General features: G+C 38.9%; 1 protein-coding gene across 8 annotated transcripts in view; it reads right to left on the reverse strand.

Moving 5' to 3' along the window:
• The window catches only part of LOC135104987 (putative neural-cadherin 2), a 188,155-nt gene that overhangs the window by 114,245 nt on the left and 61,410 nt on the right, over nt 1-12,500 (reverse strand). For all 8 annotated transcript variants that reach the window (XM_064012896.1, XM_064012870.1, XM_064012879.1 and 5 more), the window contains one exon: nt 8,263-9,004. In XM_064012896.1, coding sequence (XP_063868966.1) covers nt 8,263-8,320 — 58 coding nt within the window. In that variant the 5' untranslated portion in view covers nt 8,321-9,004. The remainder of the gene's footprint in view (nt 1-8,262; nt 9,005-12,500) is intronic.

Here is a 12,500-nt window from a genome sequence, read left to right on the forward strand (position 1 = left end):
TTTTAACAAATTTTAATTGCGGCACAAAACAAACTCTTTTTCTTCTTCTCGTCCTCCCTGTCTTCCATCGTCCAAAATTAGTCTTTCTTTATTCACTTTTTCCTTATACACAGTTCTCTTTTTCATCGTCCCTTACATTTTTCTTCTTCCTCCTCCTCCTCCTCCTCCTCCTCATCATCATCATCATCATCATCATCATCATCATCATCATTATCATCATCATCATTAATATTTCTCTATTTGTTTGGATGTTTTCAGGCAATAACTCATTAGGAATGTTTTGATAATTAAGGTCACCTCTCTCTCTCTCTCTCTCTCTCTCTCTCTCTCTCTCTCTCTCTCTCTCTCTCTCTCTCTCTCTCTCTCTCTCTCTCTCTCTCTCTCTCTCTCTCTCCCATTATTAGCTGTGTTGTGGTAATTTTCATTTATTCCAGTCGTGTCTATTTTTTTCCTTAATTAATTAAGTTTTAAATCTAAGAACGGCCATTGATTAATAAAAGTTCTGCATCACAGAATTCAGTAACAAAAAGGGTAATTCTCCAAGATTTTGATTTTTTTGGACGAAGACATAAAAATTTTCTAATTCGATTACTTGCATGCTTAAGTACATTGTAAATATCTAAGGGAAGATGTGTTTATTGAATAATTTGTGCATTTCAGTAGATCAGTGATTTACCGATTTATTTTCATGATTTTGCGTTCTCGTGAATTTTCTTTTTCTTTTCTTTTTTTTTTTAATGAGGCGAGAGGGAAGAGTGATTTATCTTTTTTTTTTTTTTCCAATCTTACGTTATATCGACTTTTAATTACTTTCATAATTAAGAAAAATGGACATATATAACACTGTCATTTTCCTGGTGATGAAAAGAGGCGTCTGACCACTTTCAGGCCAAGTGAAGTAAGCAAGCACACACACACACACACACACACACACACACACACACACACACACACACACACACACACACACACACAAACATACTATTTATCTTACGTTGCCACACGTGAGGAAGTGCTGAATACACTACGTCATGCGTTGGAGTTTAAGATAACACTGAAAAAAAAAATAATAATAATAATAATAACAATAAACGTGTATGTTTTTAGTATTTCCACCACGTACCCTTTGAACGCATCCTTCCCCTCCCTTTTCACCTTACTGCCTCGAACTCAACCCCAATAATACTTCTGTTCTCTCTCTCTCTCTCTCTCTCTCTCTCTCTCTCTCTCTCTCTCTCTCTCTCTCTCTCTCTCTCTCTCTCTCTCAACGCTCACACCATACAGCTCTTTATTGTGATTAAAAGTGCGTCCATAATCATCAGTTAATTTTGTCTTGGTCTGTCAGCTCACGAACACCATTGGAGTGCCTACACAGCGATGTCCGTCATGCCAAACAATGGAAGGGATGGTAAATTATAATAGTTCATTATTACGTTTTTTTTTTTTTTTCATTGCTGACAGATTTTGATATAATTCTCAATCAGCACATATTCCGAAATTTTGCATGCCGTATATATAATAGTTTTAACGTCATTGTTTTGCTAATCTCAACATCTTACGCTACCTAATCGTGTTCACTAATCTACAACAGGTCCTTGCTTCTGAAGGTAATATGTGACAAATACTTAGCAGTAGATATCTGATGTTGTCCTTTGACTTAAATAGTTAGTTAGTTAGTTAGTTAGTTAGTTAGTTTTATTGACCAAAATGTGCAAGTTTACATTTAAGTAAAGGTTACAAAATTCTCATTGGTCCAAATAAAGAAGTATACTATAACAAACTGGAATCAAAATACTGTCACCTAAATATTCTTTTAAAATTAGGCGATGCAAAGTAACAAACATCAGCTAAATATTTACCATTATTACTATAACTAACATAAATACATAGCTTGATATAACATCTAGCACAATATAACCAATATATTCAATTGTAATCTCTGGTATGCATATCATTGTACTGAAGTATTGTTTTCTTTTATGTCCTATAAATAGACAAAACTTCATACACGTACCTACACAAATTATTTACGTTTTCTGTTTCATTAAGTAACACATCTAAATTTTGTATGTTTACCATATGTTATTTTTGTTTGGTCTGTCTCGTCAATGAGCACTCTACTAATACGTGGTGCTCAGTCTGTGTGGTCTGACCGTTACACTGACACACACACACGCAAGTCCCGAGGTCTCGATCTTTAGGTCATGAGACATCAGTCGAATTCTAGTAAACGCCATACGTGTATAATCAGGGATACATACGAGTATGTCATTCCCCTTCTTCCTCTGTCACAGGATTCAATAATTCCTCAAAATGGGTCTTAAATTGACTATCGGTAGGCTGGGTAGTGCCTTGATCTGGATTAATTTCTCCTTTCCAATTAATTGCTTTCCAAATTTTAACACTATCATTTTCCATCATTATGCTTTTCAATCTTTAGATTTCCAGTTCCCTCACGTGCGACATTCGTCTTTTTACACTCTTCTGCTATTCTATCAACTTCTTTGCAACTTTCCTCAACCACGTCCTATACACTTTCTTCATTCATCATACCCATATTTGTCCTTCTATTGCGGTGTCCATACATGTGATATACGGCACCAACGCACACTTCACCAACATCATAATTCCTCCTCTCTGACTATTTTGTTTGCTTCTATTCATACATAAATCAAAGCCGGGCACGCTACTAATTAATGTTTCCTTTATTTCACTGATCCATATTATGTCAAATTCTAAAGTAAAATGTAGAACTTCGGGGCTTTGGAGCTTATTTTTCACACCACGGATATTCCAAGCATATATTTTCAATTGCTCGTTCCACTTCTTTCCATGCAAAATTTTGGGAAATATCTATCTATCACAACACCATCGCTGCTATTCATATATAATTTCCACTCCCTGGTTGACTGTTTTTTTTTTTTCCTTCTCATCTTCTCAGGTTTTCAGTCTTGCCATTTCCCTCCTCGCCGCCGGATGAACGTCTTTCTTCACGTAAATCCGTTCGAATTCTCTGCCTTTCTCCTTCAAGTTCTTTGCCACTCGCAGGATGTCGCTCCGTTGATCTTGACTCTTCAGCGTCACGTGGATAGGGTGTTTCCTCCGTGCATCAGGCTGTCCGTGTCGTTTTGTGATCCATACTTCAGTGCGTATCAGTCCGGCATAACCCGCGGCTTCGAGCACTGTCACGATCCCTCCATCCGCCGTTCCAAGATCATCTTCATCCTCCGAAACCCAGTTATGACCAAGTTCCGCACCCTTCCTTTGGCATCAAGGGATTCTATGAACCGGTTTTGCTGGTGGATGGTCTTGTAGGCGTCATCAAGTCTTGTATTCAGGGATTCTATTTCTTTCTTCATCTCCTTCTTTGCTGTTAAATCCTTCCGAATATTTTTTATTTCTTCGAGCAATTCAGAGTTTGATGTCTGTTCCTCACCAGGGTGATGTGCAACAATTGTTCTCAGTCAACAATTTGGCTGCGCTGCTGTCAGTTTATTTATCTCCGTAGCAGACAATGCCTTCATTGTGTCTACATTGTCATAACTAGCCATATTGGACAAATATACAAGCATTCCGTGAAGTTTTCTTTGCACCCCGTTTTCTTTAGTGGTTTGGCGTTGTCGTTACCATGACAACTGTTTTCACGGCTGCGCAGGGGTATGGGACCAAGCGTTGATCAGCCACCTTATTTTCTAATCTCTAATTACGGGTTATCTTACTTCACTGGACTAATAATAACTGACTCTTGGCTCCACAGTACTTTCTCGCAGCTCCTTAGGTAGTATATCACCTGAGCTGAGCTAATATGCCAACAGAATCTTGGCAAAACTTGGAGCACTATCCAGACCTGTTTGTTGTTTGCAGAGCCCTCACATGCTATGTTCGTGGAGAAAAAGTAATACTATATTGGTGGGATTCACCGTCACCTGTATTCCGTTTGCCTTTGTTGTTGGATAGGGATGATGGGTTATTAAGTGTTACAATAATTATGCCACCTGAGGACACAGAAACACGATAACATTGCTACTGTCTGATTAATCGCTTACTGGTCTACTTACCTCCGTCTTGTTTTGTAACATGCGCAAATTTACCTTATGTTTATCTCTTATTCACGATATCAGATAATATTCATTTGAACAATGCGTACATTGCAACTATGAAAGAATTTCTTTTGAAAGGAATCGTTAGTGTGCCACACTAACTACATAGATCAATCAGTGACCGAAAGTTAGTCGATGGCAATGTTACCATGTTCGCGTGTCCTCTAGCTCCAAATAACTTTGACAAGAGTTCCTAAAATAGAGTATAGCCTCCTTTAATCCTCGCCGCTCTAGATTCATCTTACTAATTGCCTGCGCTACCTTTGAACCTAACATGTCTGTCACCAATTTTTTTCAGAGATGCGAGGATGTGTTGGTGTTGTTCCTACACTATCACTGGACGACAGTGACCGTCACTGCACCCAACAATATCCCACGAGGACTCATGTACTCGTATTTCTTCTTCTTCTTCTTCTTCGTTCGGCTATTCTGTTACGGATCGGCAAGTAGATCACGAAGGCAGTATTTCTTTCCTCTTCTCACTAACGGTCCTATTTACGTGTTTCCACATAGCAATGCCGTGTTACTTTGTTATCTTATTTATCACATGAGCTGTTAGCTTTCCCTTCCCTGTCTGACTTGACATCCTAAACACACAACTTTTCTCGATCTTCTGGATCTTCTTGTTGCCTAAGTCTTCTAAGCGTTGTTCTGAGTCACATGTCGCTGTCTAAATGCCACTTGATTGTGTGATGTGTCCAGGAGACGAATTAGCAAACGACAACTTTTCAGAGAGAGAGAGAGAGAGAGAGAGAGAGAGAGAGAGAGAGAGAGAGAGAGAGAGAGAGAGAGAGAGAGAGAGAGAGAGAGAGAGAGAGAGAGAGAGAGAGAGAGAGAGAGAGAGAGAGAGAGAGAGATATTTCATACATTTACATTTAGAGTTTTCATCTGATATCACTATGTACATTTTCATCCTAATGACAGTTTCGCTCAGCACACCAAGCACATTAAACAAGTTTACCCTTCAAGAAATGTCATTTTCTTCCTTACTCAATGAAACCAAAGAAAACAGGCAGACTGAAATTCTGGGAAACTATATTAAACGCTTAAAAAATACCGCATGCAGCGTTCATCAGAGATATGTCCCTAAAGTTGAGGCCTCCATAAATAATACAAGGCGTGGAAGGAAGGATGCAAATGTACTACATTTATGAGAAAAATATTTCCAGAATTCTGTGTCCCAGTTTTAGTTGTAACTATTACACACACACACACACACACACACACACACACACACACACACACATCCACGTCTCAGAAACATGCTGCCGCCTGACGCGCCTCGGCCGGTCCGTGCCACCAGACACCACAACACGATAACGCCCCTAAAGGCGCCGCGCACGGACCGGTACAGACTCAGCGCGATTCCCACCATGGTGCGAGCCATCAATCAATAGTCCCTTCTAGATTAGACTTACCTTTAGGATTAATGTTAAGTATTTCCCCACCCCCTATGTACATTTTCAGTTTGTTAACTGCCTAAATAATAAACCGTTTATTATTATTATTATTATTACATACACACACACACACACACACACACACACACACACACACACACACACACACATATATATATATATATATATATATATATATATATATATATATATATATATATATATATATATATATATATATATATATATATATATATATATACACAACTGAAAAAGTATAATATTTCAGCACGAACTTCCCACAATAGTGACAACACGATGTTCGAAATTGTTAGCTGAGCGCGCGCACGTATGTGTCAACGCGTTAATATGTTTTCACCGCTGCATTCGCGCACACCACAGGAGGAGAAAGATAAAACATTCCCGAGCTGTAATGAACGTTCCTGACCGCGCAGGAAAAAAAAGGTGTCGCAGTTTGCCTGAATGTAGGGATAGGGGCCCTTTAACACAAGAACACAAGAAAATAATGGAAGCTGCAAGAAGCTGTCAGGCCTATACGCGGCGGTCCCTGTATGCCGCTAGGAAGATTATGGCTATCCATAGACAAAAGAGAGAGAGAGAGAGAGAGAGAGAGAGAGAGAGAGAGAGAGAGAGAGAGAGAGAGAGAGAGAGAGAATTATTTGGAATCTAACAAACTTCTGAGTTGTAAAAAAATTAAAAAAGTGAATTAACAAATGAGGTCAAATTGATAATAATAATAGTAATAATAATAGTAATAATAATAATAACAATAATAATAATAATAATAATAATAATAATAATGATAATAATAGTAATAATAATAATAAATGTATAAATAAGAACTCAATTTCTTTATCTATCTCTATAAGACTTAAAAACAAGGTCTCTACTCTTCTCAAATAATACTGAATAAATGTTTTGCATCTAGCCAGCTTCTCTGGTTAGGCACACACACACGTACATTTATATTCTGTTATTAACAGCCTGAACAGCCAGTTATCAGAAGAGCAGTCCGATCTGGGGACATTTATGGTTCCCTTCCAAGATGGGGACTCCGAGGCTGGTGTAGGAGTCGCCATGATAATTTTGAATTTTTGAGTGAAGGGTGTGTGTGTTATTAGGTGCTTGTAGTTTTGTGTGGAGGACAATTTGTGTACATCTGGACATTCATTAGATCCATATAAAAACCACTCTATTAAAACCTGTAATTTCAGTGATCCGAAATATTTTTCATATAAGTATTATGTAAAGAAATTTGTATTTTTCTTTGCTGAATTTCATATAGGTAATTATTAAAATGTTATTAAAGATATAATGTAGTGCTCATAAAAATTTGCATACCTAGAGAGTAATTAAAACTATAATTTGCAAAAGCTATTTTTAGCAATACAAAAATCCACTGGATTAAACACACTCCCATGTATGAGTGTACGTATGTGCCTCAGTTTGTGGCCTCCTATGTTTTGTTATCTCGTCCCGCGGGGGTCCATGGCCCTCAGATTGGGAACCACTAGCTTACAACTCATGACAGTGATACAACATACAGTTTTTGAAAGAAATAGTTCAGAGCTATTCTCGAATGAACATTACCATTATACAGAACGTTAATGTGCATAATCTATTTTCACAGGTAAGCATCCCTTGCTCAAGCCGCCGCGGGATAGCGTGGGGCAGCGCGGAAGCACCCCACTGCTGGAGCGCCGGCTTCACAATAATTATTGTGCTGGAGTGTGGTATGCGGCGGGAGGAGAAGGGGGTCATGTGCGGAGCTAATTGTTGTCGTCTTTCCCTCACCCTTCGTCGTGTTCTTTTTGGATTTGCGGGTCCCCACCATTGAAGACATAAAGATGAATGCATATATGAAGAAGTATGCAGACGTGAGGATAGTTGGATGCAATATTTCTCCCTACAAGTCTTCTGGTGGTAACTATGATGAAATAGAAACTTGATTTTAAATTGGTCTTAAACAAACATGATAGTGGTTATGCCGTGCACTGACTGACATTTGATTGGAGTTTCTCTCTCTCTCTCTCTCTCTCTCTCTCTCTCTCTCTCTCTCTCTCTCTCTCTCTCTCTCTCTCTCTCTCTCTCTCTCTCTCTCATCTTCATTCATCAGGCTATAAATTTTCAGTGAGTTTATTTAGTTGAACTTCTGCCCACAATTCCTTGATTGTTATAATAATAATAATAATAATAATAATAATAATAATAATAATAATAATAATAATAATAATAATAATAATAATAACAAAGATAAAGGAACTGTGGCCAGAAATTTAACAGCAAATAAACTCACTGAGAAATTACAGCTTGATGAATGAAGACATACAAAGCAGGAGGAGGAGGAGGAGGAGGAGGAGGAGGAGGAGGAGGAGGAGGAGGAGGAGGAGGAGGAGGAAAGTTAAGAAGAAACAAGAAGAAAAAAAAGAGAAGGAAAACAAGAAGAAAACTAAAAGAAAAAGAAGAAAAATAGTAATAATAATAAGAAGAAGAAACGAAGAAGAAGAAACGAAGCAGAAAAAATAAAACGAGATGAAGGAATGGGGGAGCCAGGAGGAGGAAGAGGAAAAAGGAAGGGAACCAAAAGTAACACAAAGCGTAGGGACGATATGAAAAAGAAAACGAGAACAAAGAGAAAACAGGAATGAAATGAAAACTGTACAGAAAAAAAAAAGAGATACCAAGATATAAGATTGCTTATAACCAACCGGACTGACACTTGCAGCAATGTCCACACTCACCATTGTAAACGTCTTCCTCCAGTGGAATCAGCAAAGGAAACACCACGTTGATCGCCATTCTTGTTGCTCCTCTTCTTCTTCCTCCTCCTCTTCTAAGCACAGAACAAACGCGCGCACACACACACACACTCACACACACACACACTCACTCAACCAACCAAGTGCGGTGTATCAGTTAACTTGCTCTTATGTGCTTCCTCTTATGTGTTTACTCTTATATAACAGAAGAGATCACAATATCGCCATTTTATCTCTTCTTCTTATTATTGTTGTTGGTTGTGGTGGTGGTCGTGGTGTTATTGTTGTCGTTGTTCCTCGTCCTTTTCTAAACACATCACAAAAACAAAAAGAACTCACACCTAAGGGTACTCAAGTACAACATAACAGTTTCTCGCTCCTTTCGCCACTAAGGTCACAAGGAGGGCGTACACACACAAACACACACACACGCGACCACACAGAGGTCAGTCATGAGGGTCACGACTGGTGTGTCACTTTTCCCCCATCGCTAGCAACACACACACACACGGGGCCAAACAACACCATCAGCGTGTAGCGTGCAGCGTGTGGCAGGCAATCTTGTGTTGCAGATCAAGAGATTTGAGGCCGATATTTCGTTCCTTTTTCTGCAGTTTTCTTTCATGTGCCGTCAGTTCTTTTGTTCCAGGGGCAGCTTTTTCTATTCTCGACTCAGGATCACAAAGGCCCGCGGGGATTCTCTCTCTCATCACTCTCTCGCTAGCTGGAAGTGAAAAGGAAAGAGTTAAAAATTAGGGAAAAAGCAGTAATTTGGGTTAACTCACTCATTTCTCACGCGTTTTTTTTTCATTTTCTTTTTTCCTTCTATTTTTTTGTAAGTGCTTCCTGAAATAATAAAATGTACATATAGTTAAATTTCCTATCTGAAACTGCATGCAGATAGTAAATATGAAAAATAATTAGATACTCAAAAATATATATAGAACACGAGAACGAGAGAGAGAGAGAGAGAGAGAGAGAGAGAGAGAGAGAGAGAGAGAGAGAGAGAGAGAGAGAGAGAGAGAGAGAGAGACTATACAGCGTGTCGTCGCCATGAGGCTGTCGAGGAAAATATTGCTAATTAACTCTACTCTTCCTCCACCCTCTCCCCCCTCTCTGCCTCTCTCCTTCACTCCCTCCCTGCCCTCTGTGGTCGCCTGTGTGAGAGTTATTGCGACTTAACGATGCATACGAGAATTAATACTTTAAATCCTCTAGTCTTATCTGGCTGAATATGTGTGTGTGTGTGGTGTGTGTGTGTGTGTGTGTGTGTGTGTGTGTGTGTGTGTGTGTGTGTGTGGTGTGTGTGTGTGTGTGTGTGTGTGTGTGTGTGTGTGTGGGTGTGTGTGCGTGTTTCTTACTACTACAACAACTAAAATAACTACACACACACACACACACACACACTCACACACACACACACTCTCTCTCTCTCTCTCTCTCTCTCTCTCTCTCTCTCTCTCTCTCTACTCGTTAGCCAAGTGGTAACGTCCTCGCTTGTCACTTGGCAGGCCGAGGTTCGTGGCCCCGCTCAGGTTGCAAGGGGGGTTCACTGATAAGCGGTGCAGCTCCTTTCCTCCTTGAGCACGGGGACGCGGTGTACGGTGTGTGAATGGTCTTAGCATTATCCCTAGATCAGATTACAGGACCTCTGGGCTTTCTCTGGGAAGGTGTAGTTGGTGATTATAAGGGTTCACGCATACAATTACTGCTATCTTATTATTTCTCTGGACATTTTTTTCCCTATGTCTTAAATGAGGTCGATATATTTGGAATTTCTCTTCTACCAGGTCTGATGGTGCACATCATCCTCCGACAGTTGTTTCTCTCTCATTTCCTCCCATACACTGTCCATCCACTTCTACTTTAGTCCTCTTCGTTTTCTGCTCTTTTACTTCTATCCTCTCCTCACACACATATGCCTCTTCTCTTTCCATGTGGCCGCACCGCACACAATTACCTGCTATACTCGTATGTGAGTAGGTCAAATTTCCCAGAGCTTTTTGTCCATCTCGTTTGGCCAAAGCTTCTGCTCGTTCTCTGGATAATTTCATGAGGCCGCAGGTAAGGAGAGAATGACTTCATTTGGGGTTTATCGGTTCATCTGGTGCGTGCAGTGGTTGAGGATGAGGTCGGCAATGTCTACCGTGGCATAGGATGGGCTGAGTTGAGTGCAGTCGCGGTGAGATGCTAAGTAACTTTCCTCTTTCATTTTCAGTGTTTAGCGTTTTCATTTAATCTTATGGTCAAACTGGTAAACTCTGGAACTCCCTGCCTGCTTCTGTATTTCCCCTTACCTATGACTTGAACTCTTTCATGAGGGAGGTTTCAAGACACTTCTCTAATTATGATCATCCTTTTGCCTCTTCTCTTAGAGGATTGGTACCTTCAGTGGGTCTTTTTTTCTACCTTTTGTAGCCCTTTTTCAGTCCCTCTTGAAAAAAGAAAATAGATAAATAAAATGAAACAAAATAAGATAAATTCAGGGATTAAGCCCGACTTTCAGCAGGCTCCTGTGAATATTATTGATTTTTTTTTTTTTCAGAGGTATTTTCATGGTTCTAATGAAAGTTTAGCAAGTATTCTACATAAATGACAGGAAGAAAAAACATCCATGAGAACTCGACTAATTCTTTCTATGGCCTTTTAAAACAGATCTCATGAGAGAGCAAAGTGTTAAAAAATGTGGGTCTAATTCCTCTGATCTGCTGACAGTTTCCTTATAGACCCTGACAAACCATGAAAGTTTAGCAGATCACGGGAGTTAAGATTACAGATAAACGTAAGATACAGTGGAAGTGAGTGTGGCATTTAACTTCAACTATATATATACTGCGATTGTATCCCTTCTTCCTCCTTACTGCTGGCATGTGATATCTTTGATCAGTTTTGTTATTAACTGAATTTTAACCTTAAAACTGTTCTTCCTGTGTCTAATGTAGTATAGCCCTGTTTTTCCTCCTTATTACTGTTCAAACGGTTTATAATAGTAATGGTGTAATGTTTGACACCTTCCACGCACATTTATTTATCTTATTTCCCACATCGTGCAACTTAAGAAAAAAATTTAGGAACGCGTGATGAGAAGAAACGGGAATTTCAATAAGTGGAGAATATTTGTTACTTAAATACTTGATACTTGAATACTAAATTCTTACTTCATCGCAGGTCTTTCACTTAAACTGATAAATATGAGAACAGATATTTTAGGGGCGTGTAATGAAAAGAAGCAGAAACTCAGGTACATGTAAAGAATATTTAAGTACGTAACCCGGAATACTCTTTCATCCCAGACTGTCCTTGTTACAACACTATTCCACTTAAACTAGTAGCTATAACATTAAGGGAAATCTTAGCAATGCATAACGAGAAACAAGCATTTAAATTCAGAATTTTCCTACATCTCACACTGTTCTTACTTCAATATTTACGCTTAAATTAATGAATATGACATCAAATATAATTGCAAGAAAGTGTAACAAAAAAGCAGATGTTTAAATAGTGAACAATAAGACCAACAAACTGAAGTACTAAAGCCAGCACATCCCTTCGACCCAGACAGCTTTGTTGATTTATTTCACCTAAACTGAATAACCTGAGATTAAAGGAAACTTTGATAGAGAGTAATGAAAATAACATGATTTCACCTAATAAGACGAAGAAACTTAAATAATGCAAGCATGTTTCCTCATCTCAGACAGCCCTTGTTGCGTGCCAGATGTGTGTAATGTCATCAGCGCTGACTCTGGTGTTCGCTGTACCACTTAGCATGCACCCACGCCCATTTCCCAGCTCCTACTTAAATGTAATAAACGTTGATATTTAATCTTCCTCGCCCTGTCTGTAACTGGTAATTATCATATTTATAAAATTCTCTTCATTGGCCTTAACATTATGCAGTGAGTGTTTTATTAATGGTAATGGTGGTGGTGATGATGGTAATAATAATAATTTCTTTGAACCTGAAGTATTTAAGCAAACAAAGTCAGAATAGACCAATTCCTTATACTTTGGAAAAAAGAAAAAGAAAAAAGAAAATAAAACACGCAAAATTATAAAGACAATAGAAGGAAGTAAACAAGGAAATTATTACTGAAATGATCACAGGGAAGGCTGATGATAATTGACGTTACCACACACACACACACACACACACACACACACACACACACACACACACACACACATACACACACATTCTCTCTCTCTCTCTCTCTCTC

This window comes from Scylla paramamosain, chromosome 1 (assembly GCF_035594125.1).
Source record: "Scylla paramamosain isolate STU-SP2022 chromosome 1, ASM3559412v1, whole genome shotgun sequence".
Lineage (NCBI taxonomy): Eukaryota > Metazoa > Arthropoda > Malacostraca > Decapoda > Portunidae > Scylla > Scylla paramamosain.